A 25,418-nucleotide genomic window follows, 5' to 3' on the forward strand; every position below is an offset into this window, starting at 1 on the left:
TGTCTTGATTACACCATAGCTTTATAATAAATCTTGAAATCAGGTAGTCTGAGTCTCCAATTTTGTTTTTGTTTTTTTTTCAAAGTTCAGTTATCGATCCTTTGAGTTTCTATATGAATCTTAGCATTAGCTTATCAATTATTACAAAATAAAGCCTGGTGGGATTTTGATTGGGATTGCAGTGGATTGATGTATCAATTTGAAGAGAATTGACGTTTTAAAAATATTGAGTCTTGATCCATGAACATATGTTTGTCCACTTATTTAGATCTTGTTTAATTTCAACAGTGTTTGGTGGTTTTAGTGGGCTTTACATAAATTATATCATTTGATATTTATTCTTCTGTGCTTGCTTTTCTTGAAGTATTTTTTTTGAAATTCATTCATTTTGAGGTATGTAGCTATCCTTAATTTATTTTCATTTTTATATGCTGCTCCACTAGATAAATATGTCATAACTTATTTGTTCTTTGATAAATGTTTAGGTTATTTCCAGTTTTTTTTTCTATTTCAAATAATGCAACTATGGTTATTCTTGTACATATGAGCTAGTGCATATGGGCAACAGTTACTCTCTATCCTCACCAGTTGGGATTGTCAGACTTCTTAAGTTTTGCTAAGTGGATGGGTATAAAATAGTATCTCACTGTGGTTTTAACATGCATTTTCTGAGTCTTAATGAGATTATCTTTTCCTATTTTTTTTTCTGTTGTTAAAAATCTATTCATCTTTTTTGCCCATTTTTCTTTTACATCGTCTTAATACTTATTAAGAATTTTAAGATGTATATTTTAGATACTGGATATATCTTTGTTATATATATATATATATATATATATATATATATATATATATATATATATATATATTGCAGATATCTCCTTACCAGTTCATGGCTTGGCTTTTTTACATTTTTTTTTGGTAAAGATTTTATTCATTTATTTGAGAGAGAGAAAAAAAATACAGAGCAGCGGGAGGGGCAGAAGGAGAGGGACAAGCAGTCTCACCCAATACAGGGCTTGATTCCAGGACCTGTGACTATGACTTGAGCTGAAGTTGGAACTCTCAACCAACTGAGCCACCTAGGTGCCCCTCTTTTTGTGTGTTTTGATGAATAGAAGTTATGAAGCAACTCTAACATACTGAAGAGTTTAACAGCAGACGTGACCCAACTTATCAGTAATACCTTTGAGCCTCAATCCCATAGAAGCCTTAGTTTCAGTTCTGTTCTATGATTTACCATTATAAATGTTCATAAATGGCTATCCAGTCACATTATCTTCTCCAGTTATAGTTTTGGGGTGCAGAGGATGAGGGGAGAACCATTGTTTCTTTAAGGATCTAATAACAAGTTTTACCAGCATGTTTTGAAATTTTTTCTTAAATTATTTTTTAGGCTGGACCAGAGTATGGTCAAGGAATGAATCCCATTAGCCGCCTGGCTCAAATTCAACAGGCCAAAAAGGAAAAGGAGCCAGATTATGTTTTGCTTTCAGAAAGAGGAATGCCTCGACGTCGGGAATTTGTGATGCAGGTATTTATAACATTTATATTAGAAAAAAAAGTTTGTAAACACTGAAAAAAAAAAAAAATAGAAACCCCCAGGTTGTAATAGAGATATGGGGGAAAGGCAAGAACTAGGAAATAAAACCAGGCCCACCTGCCAACTTGGTTGAAACGTTCAAATGGCAAGGACATGTTAGAATAGACAGTCTGGGTTTTTGAAGGGGCTGTGGGTTCACAGAGGTTGTTTACCACAGTTTATAGTTTAGAATGCCTATCTCTAACTGATGTTACAGTTTGTAGCCAGATGCCGTTAACTACTGGGGAGTAGGATATGGATGGAATTAGAAACATAATTTAGAAGAGAGATGTAGTAGATGGAATAGGGCCAAGAGCATGAGCTTTTGGATTATCAGGAAAATTCGGAAAAGAAAGCTAACTGTGGTGAGGATTGAGGGACTCACTTGCTGAGAGATTTAGGCATTTAGATTTAGAGGTTAGATTGAGGCACAATGCCTAAAATGCCCTCCTTTTAAAATTCTTCCTATTCATCTTCATTTGCGAACTCAAGCCCCAGTATTGAAGAAACCTTTAATTCTTACTGTGTAAGTTTCAAACATATCCAAAGGTGGATATACTAAGTAGTAGATTATTAAGTATACTATTATACTGGTATAAGAACTAATACTAGCTGATATTTAGCCACAGATCATTTCAGCCTGCCTACTTAGTGTATATCACTAAAATACGGAAGTTTTTCTTTTATGGTCTTATATTAGGCATGATTCATATTCATTAGAATTATCCAATACCCAGTCCATATTTGAATTCTCCTTATTGTCCCAAAATTTTTTATTATAATTCGCTTGTCAAGAAAACTTTTTTTCCAGTCAGACCCGTGGATGGTCACCTTTGATGTAATCCAGTTAAAATCCACAGATACTAAATCCTGACCATGTGGCAGGCATTTTGCCGGTTACAAATAGTATCTCATATTGATTAGCTTTTCATACTTATCTTCTTTTTTTTTTAAGTTTTTATTTATTTATTTGAGAGAGAGAGTGCACTCGTGTGTACATGAGCCAGGAGAGGGGGAGAGAGAGTGGGAGAGGAAGAGGAAAAAATCCCAAGCAGTCTCCATGCTGAGTGTGGAACCTGACTAGGGGCTCAGTCTCACAACCCTGAGATCATGACCTACGCTGAAACCAAGAGTCAGTCACTTAACCGATTGGGCCACCCAAGCACCCCCTTTTCATACATTTCTAAACTTTACCTTCTTTCTCAATTTATAATCTCCACGTTTCTTTATCTCATAGTACCCAATATAATATATGTATATAGTAGTACCTTAAGAAACTCGTGGTGTATATATGCTGCCTGTCTGCCCGATTGAGAGCTATTAAGTTTGGCTTTGTTGGAGATGTAAACTTATGATACAGTCACAGATACTGATATCCTGTGGATATCTTGATATCCAAAAGTGAGGAATACTACTATGGCTAGTTAAGGACATTACTATCTAGATGTCATTAAGACCCAGGACAAATTTTATTCTAGTATTTTCACTTCGTAAAATGCTTTATCGTTTTTCTTTTTACATGATTAGCTTTGAAGAGTTCTAGGAAGTATTTTTTGAACTCCAAAACTTGAGGGAGGAAAAATCACCTAAAACCTATATTAAGAATAAAAACTGGCATTGCCTTTATTTAAAATTTTTTTTTTCCTGTGGAGTATATTGAGTACCCCTTTTGAAAAAGGAATTTAGAATATCTTAGGCCAGCTTCCATTTTATGGGTATTCATAAACATTGTAGTCAAATGGGAACATTTGGCTGTGCTTTTAAATGTTTTCACACTGAATTCATATTGCTTTTCCCCCTTCTGGAAGCCCCAGTGGATTCATTATAGTATTGCAGCAAGTTTATCAAAGTAAAGGCTTTTGTATAAACTATTTAAGTAATGTTATCATTTGTTATAATTGAATGTGGAAATAAAAATATCTAGAGACAATATGCTCATTTATCACCCAAAAAATAAATTTGTATGTTACAAAATGGATATAATTACTTGTATTGATTACTAGACAAAGAAAAATCTCTGATGAGAGTATTTGAATATTGATTTCCAAAGCAATTTCTAAAGCTTTTAATTTTTTTAGAAAGGGATATTTTAATTTTTTGAAGAGAAAATAATGGCTACTAAATTGTATATCACATACACACATTGTGTATAGCACATTCTGTTGAGTTAATTTTTCTACTTGTGACTAAAATCTTCAGGTTTCTAAAAAATATATAAATCAGATTTCATCAATTTTATTTGTGACTCATTGAAGGATAATTAAGTTTTCAGTATATGCTATTTTAGAACTTTGTTTTAGTTTTTTAGAGATTTATTTATTTATTTGTTTGTTTTAAAAGATTTTATTTATTTATACATGAGACACACACACACAGAGAGGCAGAGATATAGGGAGAGGAAGAAGCAGACTCCATGCAGGAGGCTCGATGTGGGACTTGGTCCCGGGACTCCAGGATCATGCCCTGAGCTGAAGGCAGATGCTTAAGCGCTGAGCCACCCAGGTGTCCCGAGGGCTTGACTCATTTAAATGAGTTGTTTAAAGATAAAAATCTGACAGTCTTAAAGTTATTGTGTAGCAAAATAATAAAACTTTGCAGATGAATTAACATTTTAATGTAAATTATTATTTGTAATAATTAAAAAATTTTTGAGTTGTAGGAAGATACCTTATGAAGTTCATTTATATAATTGCTTTTATAATGATACGATTTTTTTTTCCTTCTGAGTGACCACTGTGTTTGTTAGCAGGGAATCAAAGGCATTTATCTATCTATCTATCTATCTATCTATCTATCATCTATCATCTATAATATTTTATTTATTTATTCATTCGTGAGAGACACAGAGAGAAAGAGAGAGGCAGAGACACAGGCAGAGGTTGAAGCAGGCTCCATGCAGGGAGCCCAATGCAGGACTCAGTCCTGGGACTCCAGGATCATGCCCTGGGCTGAAGGCAGGTGCCAAACCGCTGAGCCACCTAGGGATCTCCTCAAAGTCCTTTAGCACAGTCATCTTTTAAAAATATTAACAGATAAGTCTAGGATAAGTACCCACAAACTATCGAACATGCCACCATAAAAAGTTGTGTGAGGCAAGGGTGGGTGAATGGCAAAAATAAATCTGGAAGCACCTGTTCTAACAGTCTTGAAGGTGTCAGAAAAGGTCAGATGGAAAGCTGCAGATACAGATTCAACATGTATGCTGAGATAAGAACAGCATTACCTAAGAGCAGAAGATTGGAGTCAAAGAGTATCAGGCCTGGGTAGATAAATGAGATTTAGAAATGAAGCAGCAAAAGAATTGAATGAGAGTGAGGTGTACATAGCATGTGAAAACAGATGAAATATATTTTGCTGTTTAGTGATCTTGCTTCCATTTATTTTGGCAAGTGTTTTGACCTTCAGAGCAGTAGAGGAAGCTTCTGACGTAGCTGGCCTAATCTGTTAGCTAGCAAGCATTCCAGCAACAACACAGGGGCTAGTAAAGCTGGGGAACAAATCAAACACTGGAAAAAATAACAGGTAGCAGAGGCCTGACTCTAGCCAGGGACTCAAGCACACATTATACCTAGGGTCTGCTGTCTTCAGGTCAGGGCAGGCCAGCCCAGATATGGGAGGTAGTATGTATTCACTCAGCTCCAGGGATTGACTGTGGACAGTACTTGATCAGTGCTTCTGAGTGAGGTCCCATAGACTACTGCTATGTCTGATTTGTCATAATCTGATGGTTTATAGTTTCACAAGAAAAAGCAATGACATGATTCAAAGACATCACACAGATTTGAACTACAACATTTGTGATAGTTGTTTCAGAAATTCTATAATGAATATATTATCAATGTTTCATATACTACAAAAACTATGTCATTTAGTTCATCTTCACTAAAATTTTGTTAAAAGAGTGTATTTCTTTGTCATACAATTTGCATTGTTTATATTTAAGTTTTTTTCTAACCACTGTGCTAGAAGTACTTCATTCAGTGAAGCTTAAAATTAGTAATAGAATATGAACACAAATAAAACCTAAATACTAGTGTAAGAATAAATGTCAAATAGTACACAAGTGTGGATACCAGATGGAAGTTGTTATGTTCTGAGATAAATGAAATAGCTGATTATAGCTGATTATGCTTTCACCCAGAAACCAAAAAAGAAAACTGTGGGTTAGAAGTATCAAGCTTTGTATCTGAAAGCTGGATTTAGTTGTACCATATACTAATTCATTGTTAGTACACAGTATACTGTAATTGTGAAATTTTATTAAAGTGGTATGAAGCTATTGAAGCTAAAATTTTTTTTTAAGATTTTATTTATTCACTTATGATAGACATAGAGAGAGAGAGGCAGAGACACAGGCAGTGGGAGAAGCAGGCTCCATGCTGGGAGCCCAACGCAGGACTCGATCCCGGGACTCCAGGATCGCGCCCTGGGCCAAAGGCAGGTGCCAAACTGCTGAGCCACCCAGGGATCCCCTAAATTTTTTTTTAAACAAAGCTCAGAGACATCCGGTAAAATAATCCAAACTTTCACGCGTAGATTGCCTGTTCAGCTCTCTTGCTCATTTTTGTACTGGTTTAAAAAAGTAACATTTAGGAATCCACTGTATATTCTGGACTATGAGTCTTTTTTAGTTACAAGGCATTTCAAATGTATTTTCTTGTGACTTTTTTTTCTTCCAATGTTAGTGATGTTCCTTTGAGGAACAAAACTAATTTTTTTTAAAAGATTTTATTTATTTGAGATAGAGAAAGAGAGCATGAATGGGGGAGCAGAGGGAGAGGGAGAAGCAGACGCCTCTCAAGCAGGGAGCCTGATGCATGGCCCTTCCCTGCTCAGCAGGATGCCCTACTCCAGGCTTAATCCCAGGACCCTGGGATCATGATGAGAGTCAAAGGCAGACGCTTAACCCGACTGTGCCACCCAGGTGCCCAGGAAGTAATTAATTTTGTTGCAGCCAAATTTTTCTTTTTTCCCTCATGTTAACTTTAAAGTCTAGACATCCAGAAGAATAATGCCTCTGCCTTATTCTTCCTCAAAAGGATCTTAGAAGCTCTTAGCACTTTGTATTTCCATATAAACTTTGGAATCAGCTTGTCACGTATTTTTTTTCTTTAAGATTTTATTTATTTATTCATGAGAGACAGAGAGAAAGGCAGAGACATAGGCAGAGAGAGAAGCAGGCTCCATGCAGGGAGCTCTATGAGGGACTCGATCCTGGGACTCCAGGATCATGCCTGGGCCAAAGGCAGGTGCTCAACCACTGAGCCACCCAAGTGTCCCCAAGCTTGTCAAGTATTGTAAAAACATGTGGGATTTTGATGAGAATTCATTGAATTTATAGGGACGATTTGAAGAGAATTGATACATATTGATTTTCAGGCATATCTCTGTTTATTAGGTTTATCTTAACTTTTCTCAGTGCTTATTATTTTCTGTAAAGTTCTTAAATATCATAGGTATTTTATTTTCATTTGATCTAAATGATATCTTGTAATTTTCTACTTGATTGTCGATGGGATATAAAAATGCAGTTGGCATTGTATACTACTATTTACACAGAAAACACTCTCATGAATTCTTACAATTTATCTGTAGATATCCTTGGATTTTCTATATATCATATCTTCAGATAATGACAGTTTGTTTTTATACTTCTAATTCTTTTTTAAAGTTAATTAAAAAAAATTTTATTTATTTGAGAGAGAATGTGTGCACAAGCAAGGGGGAGGGGCAGAAGAAGAGGGAGAAGCAGACTCTCTTCTGAGCAGGGCGCCTGACACAGGGCTCAATCCCAGCACCCTGGATCATGACCTGAGTAGAAGGCAGATGTTTAAGTGAGTGAGCCACCTAGGCACCATATACTTCTAATTCTGTACCATTTTTTTCTTGCCTTATTGCTCTGTCTAGGATTTGTATTAAAATGTTAAATAATAGTAAAAGTAGAGGGCATATTCATCTTTTTCTAATTTCAAAATTTCAACATTAAATTTAACATTTGCTGAGGTTTGCTATGCGTTTTTTGGAAAATGCACTTTATCTTATTAAGGAATTTCCCTTTTTTCCTAGTTTACTATGAGTTTTTATTGTGAAACGATGTTGAGTTTTATCAAATGCATTTGCTCTGTTTAATAGGATGGCTATATGTTTTGTCTCCTCAGAGACAAAAACAGCAGATTCTGTTGATTGATTTTGTCTGAAATTCAAATGTTAGACCAGTCTTCCATTTCTGGGATAAACCTAACTTCATCATGATTTTTCTTTTTATGTATTGCTTTGTTCAATGAACTGTTATACAGTTTAAATTTGAGCAGTTATATTCATGAATGAAATAGGTTTGTAAATTTTCTTATACTGTTTTTGTTGGATTTTGGAATCAATAGCTCACTGAATAGTTGGGGATTGATTTTTCTTTTTCTATTCTTAGACAAATTTTTGTGACATTAGCATTATTCTTCCTTAAATATTAGGTGAACTTGCTGGAGAAGCTCTCTGGAGTTTTCTTTGTGGAAATATTTTTAATTATTGTTTTAAATTTTTTTTAGTAGTTATAGAGCTGTACAGTTTGGTGTTAATCTGTGCCAGTTTTGGAAATTGTTGAGAAATTTTCCACTATATCTAAACATTGAAAAAGTTTTAGCTAAAATACTCAATATCCCTTCTTTTTTTTTTAAAAAAAAGATTTTGTTTATTTGAGAGAAAGAGAGCACAAGCAGGGGGAACAGGAGAGGGAGAAGCAGGCTCCCTGCTGAACAGGAAGCCCAATGTGGGGCTTAATCCCAGGACTCTGAGATCATGACCTGAGCTGAAAGCAGACACTTAACTACTAACCAAGCCAGGCACCCCATCCCTTATTTTTTTAATGCTACAGAAGCTTTAGTAATCTCCCATTTTCATTCTTATTTGTCTTCTCTTACTCTCCTTGCCAGTCTTAACCTTTGATTTATCTCATTAGTCTTTGCAGGGAACCAACATTTCGTTTTTTGAAGATTCTCTATTATATTTTGTTTTCTGTATCCTTAATTTCTGCCCTTGTCTTTTTTCTATTTTCTTTGGATCCATTTTGCTCTAATAACTTCTTGAGCTGGATATTTAGCTAGCTCATTACATTCCTGCCATTCTCTAAGCTTTTATGGCTATATATTTCCTTCTCAACCCTTCTTTAGCTGCATCCTTCAAATTTCAATATGTTGTATTTCTGTCATTTTTTACTTAAAATATTTTCTGACTTCATTGGGATTTCGTCTTTGCCTATAGATTATTCAGACTGCATTACTTAATTTATAAAGTTGTGATTATCTTCTTGGTTTGCTGCTTTGGTCATTTTTTGAGACCAATTTATAAAAAATCCCACTGTAGTCGTATATTTTTAATTTCTCCTTGTAATGCTATACTTTTTACCTTTAAGCAATTTTTTTTTAAATTAAAAAAAAAAAAAACTTACCTAGGGGTGCCTGGGTGGCTCCTGTTAAGGTCACTTAAGTATCTGCTTTCAGCCACTCCTGGGTGGCTCAGCAGTTGGGTCGCTGCCTTTGGCTCAGGTTGTGATCCCGGGATCCGGGATCGAGTCCTGCATCAGGCTCCTGCGAAGAGCCTGCTTATCCCTCTGCCTGTGTATCTGCCCCCCGCCCTCTCTCTGTGTGTCTCTCATGAATAAATAAATAAATCTTAAAAAAAAAACTATAAAAAAATTATCTGCTTTTCAGCTCAGGTTATGATCCCGGTACTGGGATTGAGCTCCCATTGGGCTCCCTGCTCAGCAGGAAGTCTGCTTCTCTCCCTCCCCCTCCCCCTGCTTGTGCTCTCTCTCAAATAAATAAAATCTTTAAGAAATGTTATTTATTTTTAAATTTTTTCCCTTTTGCTTTCTGATTTACTTTTTATATTTGCATTAGTTCTTGGTAGATCCATCTTTAAAAGCACTACCCAATTCAGAAAATGTATGTGTGGATATGAGATGGCTGATGTACATTTAAATGCATGTATAGACGTATATGTATGCAGCAGTTGTTTGCCAAAGATAATTGTGGAATAGTTTTCATGATAAAAAGCTACTGTTTATTGAGCAATTATGATTTATTATACACTGTAGTTTATGTACATTTTCTTGTTTAATTTTCAGAGCAATACTATGAGGTAGTTGTATTACCCCCCTCTTTTACTGATGGAAAATCTGAAGCTTAGAGATACTAATTTGAATCAGTTTATACAGTTAGGAAGTGGTAGAATTTTATCTTCTTTTCTTTTTAAGAGACTGGGATGGATTGGCGGGGAGGGACACAGAGAATCTGAAGCAGGTGCAGTGCCCAGTGCAGAGCCCCTTGCAGGGCTCGATTGCATGACCCTGAGATCATGACCTGAGCTGAAATTGAGAGTCCAGTCTTAATCAGCTAGGCCACCCAGGCTCCCCTAGAATAATTTCATACCGAGATCTGACCTGGAAATCTTTGTTCTTAACCACAATATTGTATTAACCCTTGTATATTAATTTTCCTCAGGAACTATTTAACATAAACCTTTGTAAATTTGAGATGCAGTGTAAACATTGTTTTAAATGGCACCCATGCATTTCAGTCTTTTAGTATTATTAAATAAATAATACTAAATGTCATAACCAACAGAAACTATTATAATGTGAATTTTATTTTTCTGCTTATATAAATAATATTGTTTTTAAAAAATAAAATAATACAGAAATATGTAGGGAAGTAAAAGTCCTTGAAGATTCTATCACCCTGAGATAGTCTCCCATTGTCATTTTGAGGACCATATTGTCCTACTGTCTCCATGTATTTTTCACTTGTATATATAATGTCATGTAAATGGGATAGTATCTTAGTTGCTGTTTTCATTATGGACTGAGCTTTATATTTTTGAATTCTCGGAAGCATAATATACTGCTTTATTGTGTTAAGGAGTTCCTGTTTACCAAAGCAATTATCATCGGTTTCTTACTTTAATCTTACCAGGTCAAAGTAGGCAATGAAGTTGCTACTGGAACAGGACCTAACAAAAAGATAGCCAAAAAAAATGCTGCGGAAGCAATGCTGTTACAGCTTGGTTATAAAGCATCCACTAGTCTTCAAGATCAACTTGACAAGGTGAGAGCTGAATTTACATGTACATATGCCGATCCTGTCAGAATGTTGGAGTGATGTACAAATCCTGTTCCAGTGTTTTTGATTCCAAGTAATGTCTTAACTGCTGTTAAAGTAGAAGCCAAGGTTTTTCCCCCGCCAAGGCAGTACTCTGTATCTTTAAAATAGATTCTCCAGGTATAAAATAGCACATTTATAGGGCCAAGATGAAATATTAATTATAATCTTATAATTGACAAATACTAAAAATATTTTATCACTGTATGTATTTTATATAATACCAGTTGAATAATTTTAGCTTATTGACTCACTCGTGGTTCTTGCCATATAACCAGTTTTAATTTGTGCTTTTTTAAAGAACAGGGTTTGTTAGCCTTTATTTCTGGAATACAGCTGAAAACACTAGAAATAAAGATCCTGAATTATCCCTTTAGGGCAGGAACTATATTGGACAGGCGCTCTATAAACTAATTTTTCTGTTTACTTTAAATTTAAAGGTAAACTCAGAGGGTGTTTATTTTCTGCCAAGACTTATGTTCATGGTCCTCTATTTCTTCTGCAGCAGTTAATGACATCATTAACACCTACCTCTGTTGCAAAAGAAGCAGAGAACCCCAAATTGAGCACTTGGCAGATAACTTGGCAGGAACTAGCTTAACTTTATTTTGTATAATCATTTTATCTATGCACATGTAGAAATTATTTTTATTAAACAATATATTAAATGAGAATTCATAAAACAGGCTTAATAATTATTTCTATCAAAAACAATATGCTTTTTTTTCCATGCCATTTTCTCACATAAGGATTCTGTTTTAGAGATGTTTTCAGTTCCTGCAGGAACACATTTCTGAAATTTAGAGTAAAAACCAAATCATCTATTAAAAAACATTTAGATCTGTTTTTGTTTTTTTTTTTTAAAGACAGCTGTGAATATCCAGGCAGTGATTTTGAGCGATTAAGAATTATTTGTCTGTGTGGTATCGCTAGAGATTTCAATTCTGTTTTTATAACCTGGCTAGTCAATGCTTTTTCTTCTTTTAAAAGTATTTGTAACATGAAACCTAACATGTGTTCAAGATTCTGCAGTTCTTATATTGTGTATATGTTGCTTTAACTTAACACGTTTATATTGACTTAAAACTGGTGAGTGATTTATAAAAATATGTCAAAATAAATTTCCTCATAGACACGTATGTATCTTTTTTAGATTTTTTATTTTTACTTATTCATGAGAGACACAGAGAGGCAGAGACATAGGCAGAGGTAGAAGCAGGCTCCCCAGAGGGAGCCTGATGTGAGACTTGATTGCAGAACCCTGGGATCACGACCTGAGTCAAAGGCAGACGCTCAACCACTGAGCTACCCAGGTGCACTGACACGTATTTGTATCTTAAGTGAAAATAAAACAGAACAAAAAGCATTAGTTTTATTAATATGAAAAACATTTTGTATACCTACTGTATTATTGTTTAGAGTTCTCCAGAGAAAAAGCCCAATGAGATGTGTATGTGTGTGTATATATGTATGTGTGTATGTATATATACACATTCATACATCACTCACAGAAACTTATTTTAAGCAATTGACTTATGCAGTCGTTGAGGCTTGGCTAGTCCAAATCTGAGGGAGAGACCAGCAGGCTGGAGAATCAGGAGTTAAATTTGAGTTCAAAAGCTTTCTGCTATAGATTTCCCTTTCTTCAGTGAAGGTCAGACTTTTCTTCTAGGTAGGTCTTCAACTCATTAGTCCCACCGGCATTACAGAGAAGGATCTGCTTTACTCAATGTTCAGTGATTTAAATGTAAATCTTCCAAAAACACCTTCACAGAACATCCAGAATAATGCTTGATCAAATATCTAGTCACCATGGTCCAGACAAGTCAACACATAAAATTTACCATTGTACCCACTAAACACTAATGCCAAACACCAATAACTGAAGATAATAACAAGATGACTGAAATTTAGTCCCTACATTCGGAAAAACTAACCCTTCAGTGTTAACAGCAAGGAGCTTTAATTGCGTAACAAAATTATAGTACTAGAACCTAGAGAATATGAAGATGAATCTGGAAAGTAAAGAATAGCTGAGACCATTGTTTTATGTGAATTAAAGAGATTGAGAAATTTCACATTTAAGATTTGAACATAAAAATGACATGGTCTGGTTTACATTCTTCAGAAGACAATCCTTTAAGTAATATAGGGTATATATTTGAGCAGGATGAGACTGAAGGCTGAGAGGCCAGTTGGGGGGCTAGCAGAACTGTTCAGGTAAAAGATGCTGAGGGTCTGAACGCAGGCAGTGGTGGTAGAGAAGAGAGTGGGGAAGATACCTGAGAGATTTCTGAAGTGTAAGTGGTAAGTTTTCAGTAGCAGATAAAATACATGGGGGAGACAGGAAAGAGGAAGAAGAAAACCTGTAAACAGGAAGAGAGAGTGAGTTTAAGGAGTAGGTAGCAGTCATATACTGTAGAGACAGCAATAAAGACTGACTATACTGATTTGTCAATAAAAAGATTTGTGATGAATGTGGCGAAACCATTTAAAAAAATTTTAAATATACAAGATATGTACATGGCTAAAAGAATTCAAATAGCATAGAGTGAACAGTGAAAAAAAAGGTAGTCTTTTTTCACTCTGAGACCCTTGTTTTTTTAATCTTTCTTTTGAATAGCATCTCCCACAATGAGTTGATATTTGTACAGGATTTGGAATACTGTCTAAAATATAGTGAATATTACATAAAGATTTGATAAATAAATGTCTTCACAGAAATATTCTACATGTATATACTAATATATCCCCACTTTATAAAGAAATTCAGATTTATTGAGGCATAGTTCAATGAATTTTGACATATGTGTGTTTGTATGTGTGTACACATTCATTAACCACCACCACAATTAAGATTTATAATATTTCTGTTACAGAAATATTTGTAGTTAATCTCTTCCCTTATGTTTAGCCTGCTGGCAAGCACTGATTTGATTTTTGTTTCTATAATTTTGCCTTTCCAGAATGTCATATAAATTGGATCATACATTAGGAAGCCTTTTATGTCTGGCTTCATAATGCTGAGATTCATCTCATGTTGTTGTATTTCATTAGTTTATTCTTTTATTGTCTGTTATTGTTTTCATCTTCACTAACATTTGGGCTGTTTCTAGTTTGAGGCTATTATAAATTAAGTGGCTGTAAACATTCATGTAAAGTCTTTATATGTATTTCTCTAGTGTATTCTTTATGTACATATTTATATAAGTGCATGTATAACTTTTAAGAAACTGTGAGGATGTTTTCCAGAGAGGCTGAACCAATTTGTATTCCCACCAGGAGTGTTTGAGAGCTCTAGTTACTGCACATTTTTTCCAACTCTTGGTATTTTTGGTTTTGAGTTTTGACTGTACTAGTAGGTGCATTAATGTTATCTCATTGGAACTTAATTGGCATTTTCCTAATAACTGATAATGTTGGGTATCTTAGCATGTGTTTATTTACCATTCATATCTCTTCCTTGAAATGTCCATTCAAAGCTTTGTCTCTTTAAAAATGGGATAGTTTGCTTTCTTTTTGAGTAGTTGTTAAAGAGTTCTTTACATATTTTGGACACAAATCCTTTATCAGGTAAAGAATTTCCCTGCCTTCTCCTTCCTTTCCTTCCTGTCCTTTCTTTTCCTCCTTTTCCATGTAGGTTATCCAGTTGTTCTAGCCCATTTGTTTAAAAGATGAATGCTTTTTCCATTGAATTATCTTAGCAACTTTGTTGAAAATCAGTTAACCACATATTGATGGGTCTGTTTCTGGATTCTCTGTTCTGTTCCATTAATCCATATATCTATACTTAAACTATTTTTTTTAAAGATTTTATTTATTCATAGACACAGAGAGAGAGAGAGGCAGAGACACAGGCAGAGGGAGAAGCAGGCTCCACGCAGGGAGCCCGATGTGGGACTTGATCCCGGGTCTCCAGGATCACACCCCAGGCTGCAGGTGGCGCCAAACCGCTGCGCCACCGGGGCTGCCCTCTATCCTTAAACTATTACAACTGTGTATAGACTATAGTTTTTATTTTTTATTTATTTATTTTTTAATTTTTATTTATTTATGTATGATAGTCACAGAGAGAAAGAGAGGCAGAGACACAGGCAGAGGGAGAAGCAGGCTCCATGGACCGGGAGCCCAATGTGGGATTCGATCCCGGGTCTCCAGGATCGCGCCCTGGGCCAAAGGCAGGCGCTAAACCGCTGCACCACCCAGGGATCCCCTAGACTATAGCTTTTAAAGTAAGGTTTGAAATCAGATAAAGAAATTTAAATTGTTTTGGCTAGTCTAGGGCCTTTGCGTTTCCATAGAATTTTTGAAATCATTCTCTATCAAGATAAGAAAGCCAGTTGGGAAGTTTTCTTTGGGATTGAATATATAGATCAGTTTCACACAAATCGGTGTCTTAATATTGAGTGTTTCAGTCCATGAACAAGATCTAGCTCTCCCATTTATTTATATTTTTAAAAATATTTTATAGCAACGTTTTCTACTTTTTCTAGAAATATTTTACACAATTTTTATGTTTATGCCTAAGTATTTCATGTTTTGGGATATATTATTAATGATATTAGTCTTTAACCCAATGGCAATAGCATTCAGTTTCCAATTCTTCTTTTCTACTGTATAGAAATACAATTGGTTTTATGTATTGACCTTGTACTCTGCGACCCAGCTAAACGGAGTTATAAATTATAATAGCTTAGTTTGTAGATTGTTTGGGATTTTCTGCATTGATGACCATGTCATCTATGAATAAAAACAGTTTTATTTCTTCCTTTCTGATCTGTATGCTTTTATCTACTTATCTTCTTTATTGCTCTAAATACAGAGCATCTGGTACAATGTTGAAAAGATATGATTGTTGAATAGAAAGCAGATATCCTTACCTTGGTCCTCATCTTAAAAGGATAGTCATTTCAGTCTTTTACCGCTATAAATACCATGATGATTTTAGGGTTTTTTTCATAGATACTCTATATCAGGTTATTTCCTTGTATTCATGCTTTAAGAGATTGTTTTCATTTTGTTTTGTTTTGTTTTTTACTTACCAGTCCATTTTGAATTTTGCCAAATGCTTTCTCTGTGTCTTTTGATATGTTATATAATTTTCTGGTTTAGTTTGTTGTAATGAATTTCACTGATGGATTTTAAAAATTTAGGTAATATTTAATAAAATTACCATTTTAACCACTTTAGGTGAACATCTCAGTGGCAAAACTACATTCACAGTGTTGTGCAGCCATCACTTTTATGTACTTCCAGAATGTTTTCATCATTCCAAATAGAAACTGTACTGCATTAAACACTAATTCCTCATTCTTCCCTTTGTCTTTTCAAAGAACCATCTTTTAAGTGGAATCATACAAAGTTTGTCCATTTTGTTGAGCTTATTTCATTTAGCATGTTTTCAAAGGTTCATCCATATTGTATGTCGCATGTATCAGAATTTCATTCCTCTTAAAACCTGAATAGTATTCCATTGTGTGGATATATAACACTTTGTTTATCCATTCATTTGTTGATGGACATTTGAGTTATTTTCAATTACTGATTATTATGAGTAATGCTGTTATGAACATTGGGGTACCAGTATCTATTTTAAATCCCTACTTTTAATGTTTGGAATATATACTTAGAAGTGGAATTGTTTGATCATATGGTAATTCTACGTTTATATTTTGAGGAATTAGCAAATTCTTTTCTGCAGTAGCTGTACCATTTTATATTCCCACCAGCAATGCACAAGGGTTCCAATTTCTCCATAACTCTGCTAACACTTGGTATGTGTGTGTGTAGGTGTTTGTTTTGTCTTGGTTTTTTTTTTATGATTTTATTGATTTATTCACAAGAAACACACACACACACACACACACACACACAGAGGCAGAGTCATAGGCAGAGGGAGAAGCAGGCTCCAAGCAGGGAGCCTGATGTGGGACTCGATCCCGGGACTCCAGGATCATGCCTTGAGCCAAAGGCAGACACTCAACCACTGAGCCACCCAGGCATCTTATTTTGTCTTGTTTTCTTAAACAATATCCATCCTAATGGCTGTCAAGTGACCTTGACTGTTTTGTGAATATTGAACTAAGCTTGCCTGACTGGCATAAACCCTCCACTTGACCATGATGTATTAGCTTTTTTTTTTTTTTTTACATATTTCTAGAATAGAGTTGCTAATATTTTTTAAAGATTTTTATGGCTACATTTATAAGAGATATTGATCCATATTTTTTTGTTGTTGTAATATCGTTGTCTGGTTTTAACATCAGGATCAGGGTAATGCTCTTGGTATAGTAAGTTTGGAAGTTTAGAAGACTTTGGTAATCTTTCTTCTTTAGTATTTGGGTGGAATTTGCCAGTGGAGCCATCTGGGGAAGACTGGGAAGGTTTTAACTATAAATTGAATTTTAAAAAATAGATATAGGGCTACTCAGGCTATCTACTTCTGAGTGAACTTTGGCAGTTTAAATCCTTGAAGGAATTTGTCCATTTCTTCTAAGTTGTTAAATTCTTGGTATAGAATTGTTCACAGCATTTCCTTGTTATCCTTCTTTTTACTTTTTTAAAAAATATTTGTTTACTTGAGAGAAAGAGTGAGAGAAAATAAGCACAAGGTGGGGGAGGGGCCAAGAGCGAGGGAGGAGCAGACTCCACTCTGAACAAGGAGCCTGATATGGGACTCGATCCCAGGAGTCTGGGATCATGACCTGAATGAAAGCAGATGCTTAACCAACTGAGCTACTCAGGTGCACCCCCGCCCACCCCCCTTGTTATCCTTCTAATGGCTACAGCATCTGTAGTGATATTCCCTCTCTCATTCCTGCTGTTGGTAATTTGTTTTCTTTTTCTCCTGATCAACTTGGCTAGGAGTTTATTAATTTTTTTATCTCTTTTAAACAACCAGGTTTTTGTTTAATTACTTTTCTCTATTTTTCTGTTTTCCATTTTATTAATTTCTGCTCTTTATTTTATCCTTCTTTCGCTGACTTTGGGTTTAATTTTCTTTTTTCTGGTTTTGTAAACTTGAAGCTAAGACTATGGATCTGAGAACTTCCTTCTTTTCTAATATAAGATTTAATGCTCTATACTTCTCATTAAGCACTGGTTTAGCTCTGTTCTACAGATTTTGACAATTTGAGTTCTATTTTCATTCATTTTAAGATATATTCTAATTTTCTTTTTGATTTCTTCTTTTCAGTCCTGTATCCATTCTGATCGTCTATCTGCTTCTTTTTTTGTTAGTGTCCCCACTGTGGATAAGGAGCACTACTATATTTTAAAATATCTTGTTCCATTGTCTTTTGACCTATGTAGTTTTTGATGAGACATCTGCTGTAATTCTTACCTACTCTTTCCTCTTCATAAAATTTTTTTCCCCTTTGAAGGTGGTCAGAATTTTCCTTCATTAATTCTCAGCAGTTTGACTACGATATGTCTAAATATGATTTTTTTTCCCTTTATCCTTCTGCCTCTTCCTTGTCCTTCCTCTTTCCTTCCTCCCTTTCTCCTCTTTTGGAGGGACTTAAAGTCCCTCCTTTACTGTGCCAAGGGGTAAGGGACATCTGTATGCTCTGTAGTCAGCCTTTTTCCCCCTTTTGTATTTTCCTGCTTAGTGGTTACTGAGCATGGTATCTGTGTTTTGTTATAATTTGGTTACTTTGTCAAATTCTCTGCTATTATTTCTTCAGATATTTCTTATTCTTTGTTTCCTCTCTTTTACAGAGTTTCTAGTTACTTATTTGTTAGACCATTGGTATTGTTTTTTTTTTAGCTCCAGTAGTTTTTGTTTTTAATTTTTTAATTTTTTTTCTGTGCCTCAGTTTGAGTTATCTGCAGTTTTAGTGATTATTTCTTCATCTGTACCTATCCATTAATAATGACATCAGCATTAATTTTCATCTGTGACTCTCCTCCAGGATTTCCATTTGCTTTTGTTCTATAGTTTCTGTTATTTTCTGCTGAGATTTCCCATATATTTATACATGTTATCTGTCTTTTACATTAAATCTTCTAACCTGCTAATCATAGGTATTGTAAAATTTGTTTCTTGTAATCCTAACATCTGGTCATCTCTGGGTCCTGTTTTGTTGACTTCTTTATCCTCTGACAATTCTTGCAATTTGGAGTGTCTCATAATTTTTGAATAAGTGTTGGACATTGTTTATTGAGAATTCGTGGAGGCTGTTAAATAGTATTTATGTTGAGTAATAGGCATGTCTCTTCTTTCAGACTTAGTGTGGAGGGTGGCATCAATCTTGTCAGTAGTTGAGCTCATTTTGAGTTTTGTTGTTACTACCGTCACTGCTGACTTCTGATTCATTCAGTAGTGGTGTGCTATTATCTGTGTTTTATGTGGGGTGAGGTTTGGGAAGGATTTTTCCCTGTGTTTCTGCTCTGTCCTCAGGTTTCAGCAGTCCCCCCTTTACTGTGGCAAGGGGTAAGGGATATCTATATGCTCTGTAGTCAGCTCTTGTGCTTATTACTTGATCATAAGAGTGTGGTGCATGTGGGGATGTAGTTCTTGATTTTCTTGCCCAGCCTCATTCTCAAGTAGTCTCTCTGTGCCTGAGTTTCAGATGTAGGTTTTTATCTGCCTCCTTCCCCATGGTAGTTAAACTTGACTTTGGATCTGTGGTTGCTCTTGGGTACAAGAGAGTTTCCTGCCCCCTTGTCAGCATGTTTAGACTTCTACTTTATATTGGTGTAGGGCCTTGCTTTCAAGAGTGTTTTGTACCCCTGTTTTCCCCCAGGGGTAGGTAGCTTTTGGTTTTACTCCTTTTCTAGAAACAATGAGTCTTTTTTGCCTCAGCCTCTGGAAGAAAAGAATCTCTGTACTTCAGAGGGGGTTAGGATTTGTTTCTCTCTTTTCTCTAGTGTCTTGAGCTTTTTGCTTTGTATGAGAGAAAAGTCTAGAGAAGTGTACAAAAGTTCTATCCTTTCCTCTCAGTGGCAAATATTTGCCAGCTGCATATCTTCTCTACCAATTGAGGCTCTCTGTGGTTTCCAGTTGTACCTCTGGTTGATTGTTCTCCTGAGTACTCAGGAGAGGCCCATGGAAAAGAGATTCTGCCTGGAGATCCTAGTTTTTCTGAACTGTTGTGCTAGCCCACACTCAATCTTTTAGAATTTATTGGCATTTTTAAAAAAGATTTTATTTATTGGAGAGAGAGAGAGAGAACATGAGAGGGGGGAGAAAGAGAGGGAGAAGACGACTCACCACTAATCAAGGAGCCTAACACATGGCTCGATCCCAGGACCCTGAGATCATGACCCAAGCCAAGTCTATTGCAGAGCTATCAAAGGCAGATGCTTAACTGATCGAGCCACCCAGGCACCCCATAGAATTTATTAGCATTTCATCTACTTTCTTCTCACCTGCATTTATAACATTCATCTCTTCCTTACTTGTTCTGCCAATGTTGAAACACTTTGTGAGCCCTACCTCTCCTTGGAGGGGTTTGTCACTCTCTAGAATTCATTTTTCATGTTTGTTTTACAATCTCAGATCTTGAATGGATTCAAGAGACGTTTTCTCTGGTGCTTTCTCATTGACACATTTCTACATTCTAAGAAAAAGTGAAACATTCTTTCCACCCATTTAAAATATACTGTTCTTACATCTTGATTTTCTTTCCCATTTATATGTTGGCGTTTCACTTATATTGTGGAGTTTGTTCTATAACAAGACATAACTGGCATGGTTTCATTCTTTTTTAGATTTGATTATTATATTGATCAAAATAATACTGATGATATATGTATAAAAAGTCAGGATTTATCACGATTAATTGTATAAGGGCTCAAGATTTATTAAAAAAATGCCCTGCTACTGGCCATTTCTGCTTCCTTTTTCCAGAGACAATCATTTGTCACTTGCTTCAGCTGTTCATTATATTATTTTTCTGTTGCTCATATTGCTATTTCTAGATTTTGCATTTATTTTTTTTAAAGAGATTTTATTTATTTATTTGAGAGAGACAATGCACAAGCAGGAGGAGTGGACTCCTGGATCATGACCTGAGCTAATCCCAGGACCCCTGGATCATGACCTGAGCTAATGGCAAATGCTTAACTGACTGAGCCACTCAGGCGCCCCTATATTTTTCATTTTTAGATATTGTCTGAGTTCTTGCTATGAAAAATGAAAACTTAACTCTCATATACATACTCCACATGTACACTTCCCTACATCTTTCTAATTTATCCTCTAGCTCTTTTTTTTTCCCTCAAGCTCTCTTATAAGCAAACCCATCATACAATTTTTTTAGTTTCTTTTTAAAATCTTTCTTGAAGCTTTTTATCTTCCTTTCCTAATTTGGGTTAATTGTTTGATGGGTCTGCTGCAGAGCTATTATTATGGTTCTTTTCTTAGCCATTATTTTGAAAATTTCTTTTGCTTCTCTTGTTGAGTTGCCTATTTTCTGGAAGGTTTCCCTTATTCTTAATTTACTTCCTTGTTTAGATGGAACACATATTTTAGTAGCTTGCCTGTAGAAGATACTTGGTGAGTAAATATATTTTTGAGATCTTATAGGTCTGAAATATCTTTATATTTCCCACACACTTAATTGATGGCCTTTCTAAGATCCAATTCTAAATTGGAAATAACTTTTTTACAGAATTTTGAAGGTACTCCTCCAATGTTTTCTACCTCCCTTTTGAAACTCCAAAGCTTACTGATTCTTCAGCCTATATATATATATAAACTTTTATGTTTTTGCCCCTTTTGATGCTTTTCTGATTTTTTTTTCCTTTTCTTAGGGGTTCTGAAATCTGTGAATGATTAACTTGATGTGTGTATTCTTTGGTAAATTATGTTGGGCATTTGGATTTTAATCCAGAAATTCATCTACTTTAAAAGTGAGAAATTCCTTATATTATTCCTTTGAAAATTTCTTTCCTTCCATTTTTGCTATAGTTTCTTTCTAGGATACCTCCTAGTCTTTTTTTTTTTTTTTTTTTTCCTCCTAGTCTTATAGATCATTTTATGAGCCAGCCTGCTTGCCTGCCTTCCTTTCTCTTTCCTTCTCTACTTACTATTTTCTAGGAGATTTCTTTAACTGTGTCTTCCAGTCCTTTTTTGAAATTATTTACTTTGGTTATTATATTATTGACTTCCCAGAGCTCTTCCTCATTCTCAGAATATTCCTTTTTATAGCCCCTTTTTCTTGTTTAATGGGTATAATATTTCTTTTATGTTTCTGAGAACTTTAAAAAATCTTAACCTTTTTTGGAAGGTTTATTCTTTTCCCTTTGTTGTTGTCTTTTCCATTCCTTGTGGGTCAGAAGCCTGGCTATTGTCTTCTGAGTCCAAAATGAGGAAGAGCATTGGATGTCTTATCTTCCAGGATAAGTTTGGACTTCCATCTCATTTACACTGTGGTCGAGCATCCCACCCACAGCTGTGCCTAGTGTTGTTCAAAGGCTCTCTGTTTTAGCCTTTCCGAAGAAGGTTGGAGAGTTTGGGGAAAAGGCATGCAGGCAATGTGGTCAATATGGTATATAGAGTTGTCTTCAAAAGGATATTTCTATTATTATTTATTTGTCCTACCTTCAGCCTCAAAATGTACTTTTCCCTTTATCTTCATGTCTTCCTGTCCCTTAGTTCCTTTAGGGTGTGAGTCCTTCCGACAGTGCACTGTGTAATATGTTCTCCTTCACACACTAACGTGTTCTTTTCTATAATTGTTGGAACACCTGCCATGCTGGACATAAAGGAAAGAAGACACTGTCCTTCTTGCAAAATATTGAAACTGGATTAGTGGAAAGCAATGCTTAGATTAATAATTACAATGCAGGCAAAAAGTTATAGTTGGTGCAAGAAACATTGGAAACATCTGAGAGTGGAATTCAGAAGAGAGAGAGAGTATCATTGGGTTGAGAGGGGAGGTTGAACACTTTATGGAAGCAGTAGATTTTGAACTGGTACTTGAAGAATGGGCATTATGTTTCAGGCTGGGAAAGGAGGTCCAGGTGTGGAGTGTGGTGAGCAGAGGAGACACATGCATGCTGTAATCTTAGGGAGAATGGAATGATTGCTGCAAACTGATTGTTTTGACACAAGTCAGTATTACCCAGCTCGTTTGTGCCTTTTATTCATTCTGTTGGCACCAAAGGACTAGTGGTTATCATCAGAAATAAAGCTGACCTAGTAACATAACGAAAAAAAAAACCCACTTCTTATGAAAGCTGTCATTTTTGGGGTCACAGAGGTGACCTGAAAATTTCGTAGCACTTTGAAAGACTTTCAGATAATATTTCTGTTTTCAGGTCCTTCCAGGATTCATCTTTAGAAGTACAAAGTGTGCTTCTAATTCCTGAGGCTTTTTGGGGTTCTGGGGACACAAATCAGTTTACTTTTCTGTAAGGTCTTTGTTGGCTTCTCACCCTTGAGACTAGTTTCAGCCTACTCACATCTGCTAGGTCAGTTCCAACTTGTTTATCTGCTTTTCTGGTTCTAGCCTTTGATAGGCTTATTGCTTCTGCTGTTGAGTACCTTCATATTCTGTATGAGGGTCGGTGGGCAGAAGAGAGGGAGAGAGAGTTTATGGATTACTGGATTATCAATTTAGAGAGGTTTGGTGGGGTGGGGGAGAGATTACTCTTTCTGTTTACTCTGTCATGTTTAAGCAGAAACCCTAAAAAAAGTTTTATTAGCGTATTGAGGTGGAAATCAGAGAGGCTTGGGATTCAGTTGAAGGTGAAAAACTAGACATAGAGCATATAGTCTAATATTTAACCCTGGTTATAAGTAGAATGAAGGGAAGAATGAAATGCTGAATTTATTATCAACTTCAGCTAAACCCTCACTTGCCTGAGACTCTGCATTCTTCTAATCTGCCCACTCTTCATCTCCCTAATGTGACTTATTCCTTACTATACTTCCCTCAACCTTCTAACCTCCCTCAGTCAGCTTTCCTCTCATTCTGTGATCTCATCTTCACAGAGAATGTGTAAGTGGGGTCTTCCCAGGTCTTCCATTGACATCTCTGTCTGCATTGACGAGCATTTCCTCCTCCTCTATCCTTTCACGGTGGTACACTATTTGCTAGGACTGTATTTTGTATTTATATCTATAGAGTTAATTTATCCATTTGAACATTGACATCTGATAATGTAAATATAAAGTGCTGATTATGATAGGAAATATGTCTTTTTCCCCCCTGGTGTACCTTGTATCAATAATACCAGCTCCATACAAAGAGAATATAACCAGTTAAGGTCATTTATTAATTTAACTAAAATTAGTTAAAGTACTAATACTTAGTACTTCAAAATATATTGGTTTCTCTGAATATTTTTATAACCAATAGAGGTCAAATCATCTGACAAAAGTCAGGATATCACAAGTTTTACTTAAATCTTGAGCTTAGTTTTCAATTTGTTGTGAGCAGTATTTCATGACCCTTGACACAGAACTTTTACAGAACAGACCCAGTAATATTTCTATTATTAATTTGACTTCAGAAGTCAAATTAAGCCCTTTGAGTCACTTTAGTGTTTGTGGTGATTATTATTGTTTAGCGTTTGAGTAAGAATTGTTTACTTTTTAACCATCTAGATAGAGCCTATGTTGTATATAATGTACTGAATATGGGGCTTTATTGATTACTTAGATTGTAAATTTAGATAAACCCATGAAAGCAGAAAGAGACATAAGAATAGATTTGCATGTAGAAAAGGAAGAAATGATACTGTTCCTATTAGTTACTTTTGTATTTATGGTTCTGAGGTTAGAGAGGGAAAGAATAATCAGAATAATCATGTGAGTGACTTTTGCCTTTGCTTATTAATTGATTAGTTAACTTCTTTTTTAATTAATCTGTTTCTCTGGATTTAAACAATTGACTTAATCTTTCAGACAGGGGAAAACAAAGGATGGAGTGGTCCAAAGGCTGGGTTTCCTGAACCAACAAATAACAGTAAGTTTTTACTTTCCTGATAACTACACTTGGTGTTCGTCACTAGTTGAGTGATTAGACTGGCTTTGGATATTTATTAGATCTATTTGGGCCTGAGATGTTGTGGGGCAGACAAGGAAGTCATGGTTTCCTGGAGCTGACAGAAAACACAAACACTCCTATTCTTAGCATGGTTTAGTCATTGCAGAGTACCATTTACTCTACATGGTGAGGATATAATTTTATAAAGCTGTTCTTATTGCAACATTGTTATATTACAAAAGAATCAAAATTAAAGCAATTATCTATAAACCCATTGTACTCTAAAATCAACTGTTTCAAGATGAAATCAGAGAGGGAGACAAACCATAAAAGACTCTTAATCATAGGAAACAAACTAAGGGTTGCTGGAGTAGAGGGAGGTGGGGGCTGGGGTAACTAGGTGATGGACATTAAGGAGGGCACGTGATGTAATGAGCATTGGGTGTTATATAAGACTGATGAATGACTAAACTCTACCTCTGAAACTAATAATACACTATATGTTAATTAATTGGATTTAAATTAAAAAAAATAACTTTCAGTTCTTTTTAGATACACATTTTTATATAACTATAATATAGATGAAAGTTTATACTGTGTTGTTTTCATTTAACATAGTAATAAGCATTTTTCACATTGTGCTGAGTTCTTAGAATCAATTAATGGAAATTTGAGAAATGTAAGAATGACACTTGAAAATCCCTTCAGTTTATCTCTTTTCTCAAAGGTTAGTGATCAAGCTGT

The 25,418-nt window shown here is 35.3% G+C and overlaps 1 protein-coding gene across 32 annotated transcripts in view; it reads left to right on the top strand.

Annotated features, from left to right (window-relative positions):
* STAU2 (staufen double-stranded RNA binding protein 2) overlaps positions 1-25,418 on the top strand; it is a 296,660-nt gene that overhangs the window by 126,026 nt on the left and 145,216 nt on the right. For all 32 annotated transcript variants that reach the window (XM_072804232.1, XM_072804224.1, XM_072804239.1 and 29 more), the window contains 3 exons: positions 1,397-1,534; positions 10,549-10,680; positions 24,593-24,653. In XM_072804232.1, the coding sequence (XP_072660333.1) occupies positions 1,397-1,534; positions 10,549-10,680; positions 24,593-24,653 (331 nt within the window). The remainder of the gene's footprint in view (positions 1-1,396; positions 1,535-10,548; positions 10,681-24,592; positions 24,654-25,418) is intronic.

This window comes from Canis lupus, chromosome 28 (assembly GCF_048164855.1).
Source record: "Canis lupus baileyi chromosome 28, mCanLup2.hap1, whole genome shotgun sequence".
In the NCBI taxonomy this organism is placed as follows: Eukaryota; Metazoa; Chordata; class Mammalia; order Carnivora; family Canidae; genus Canis; species Canis lupus.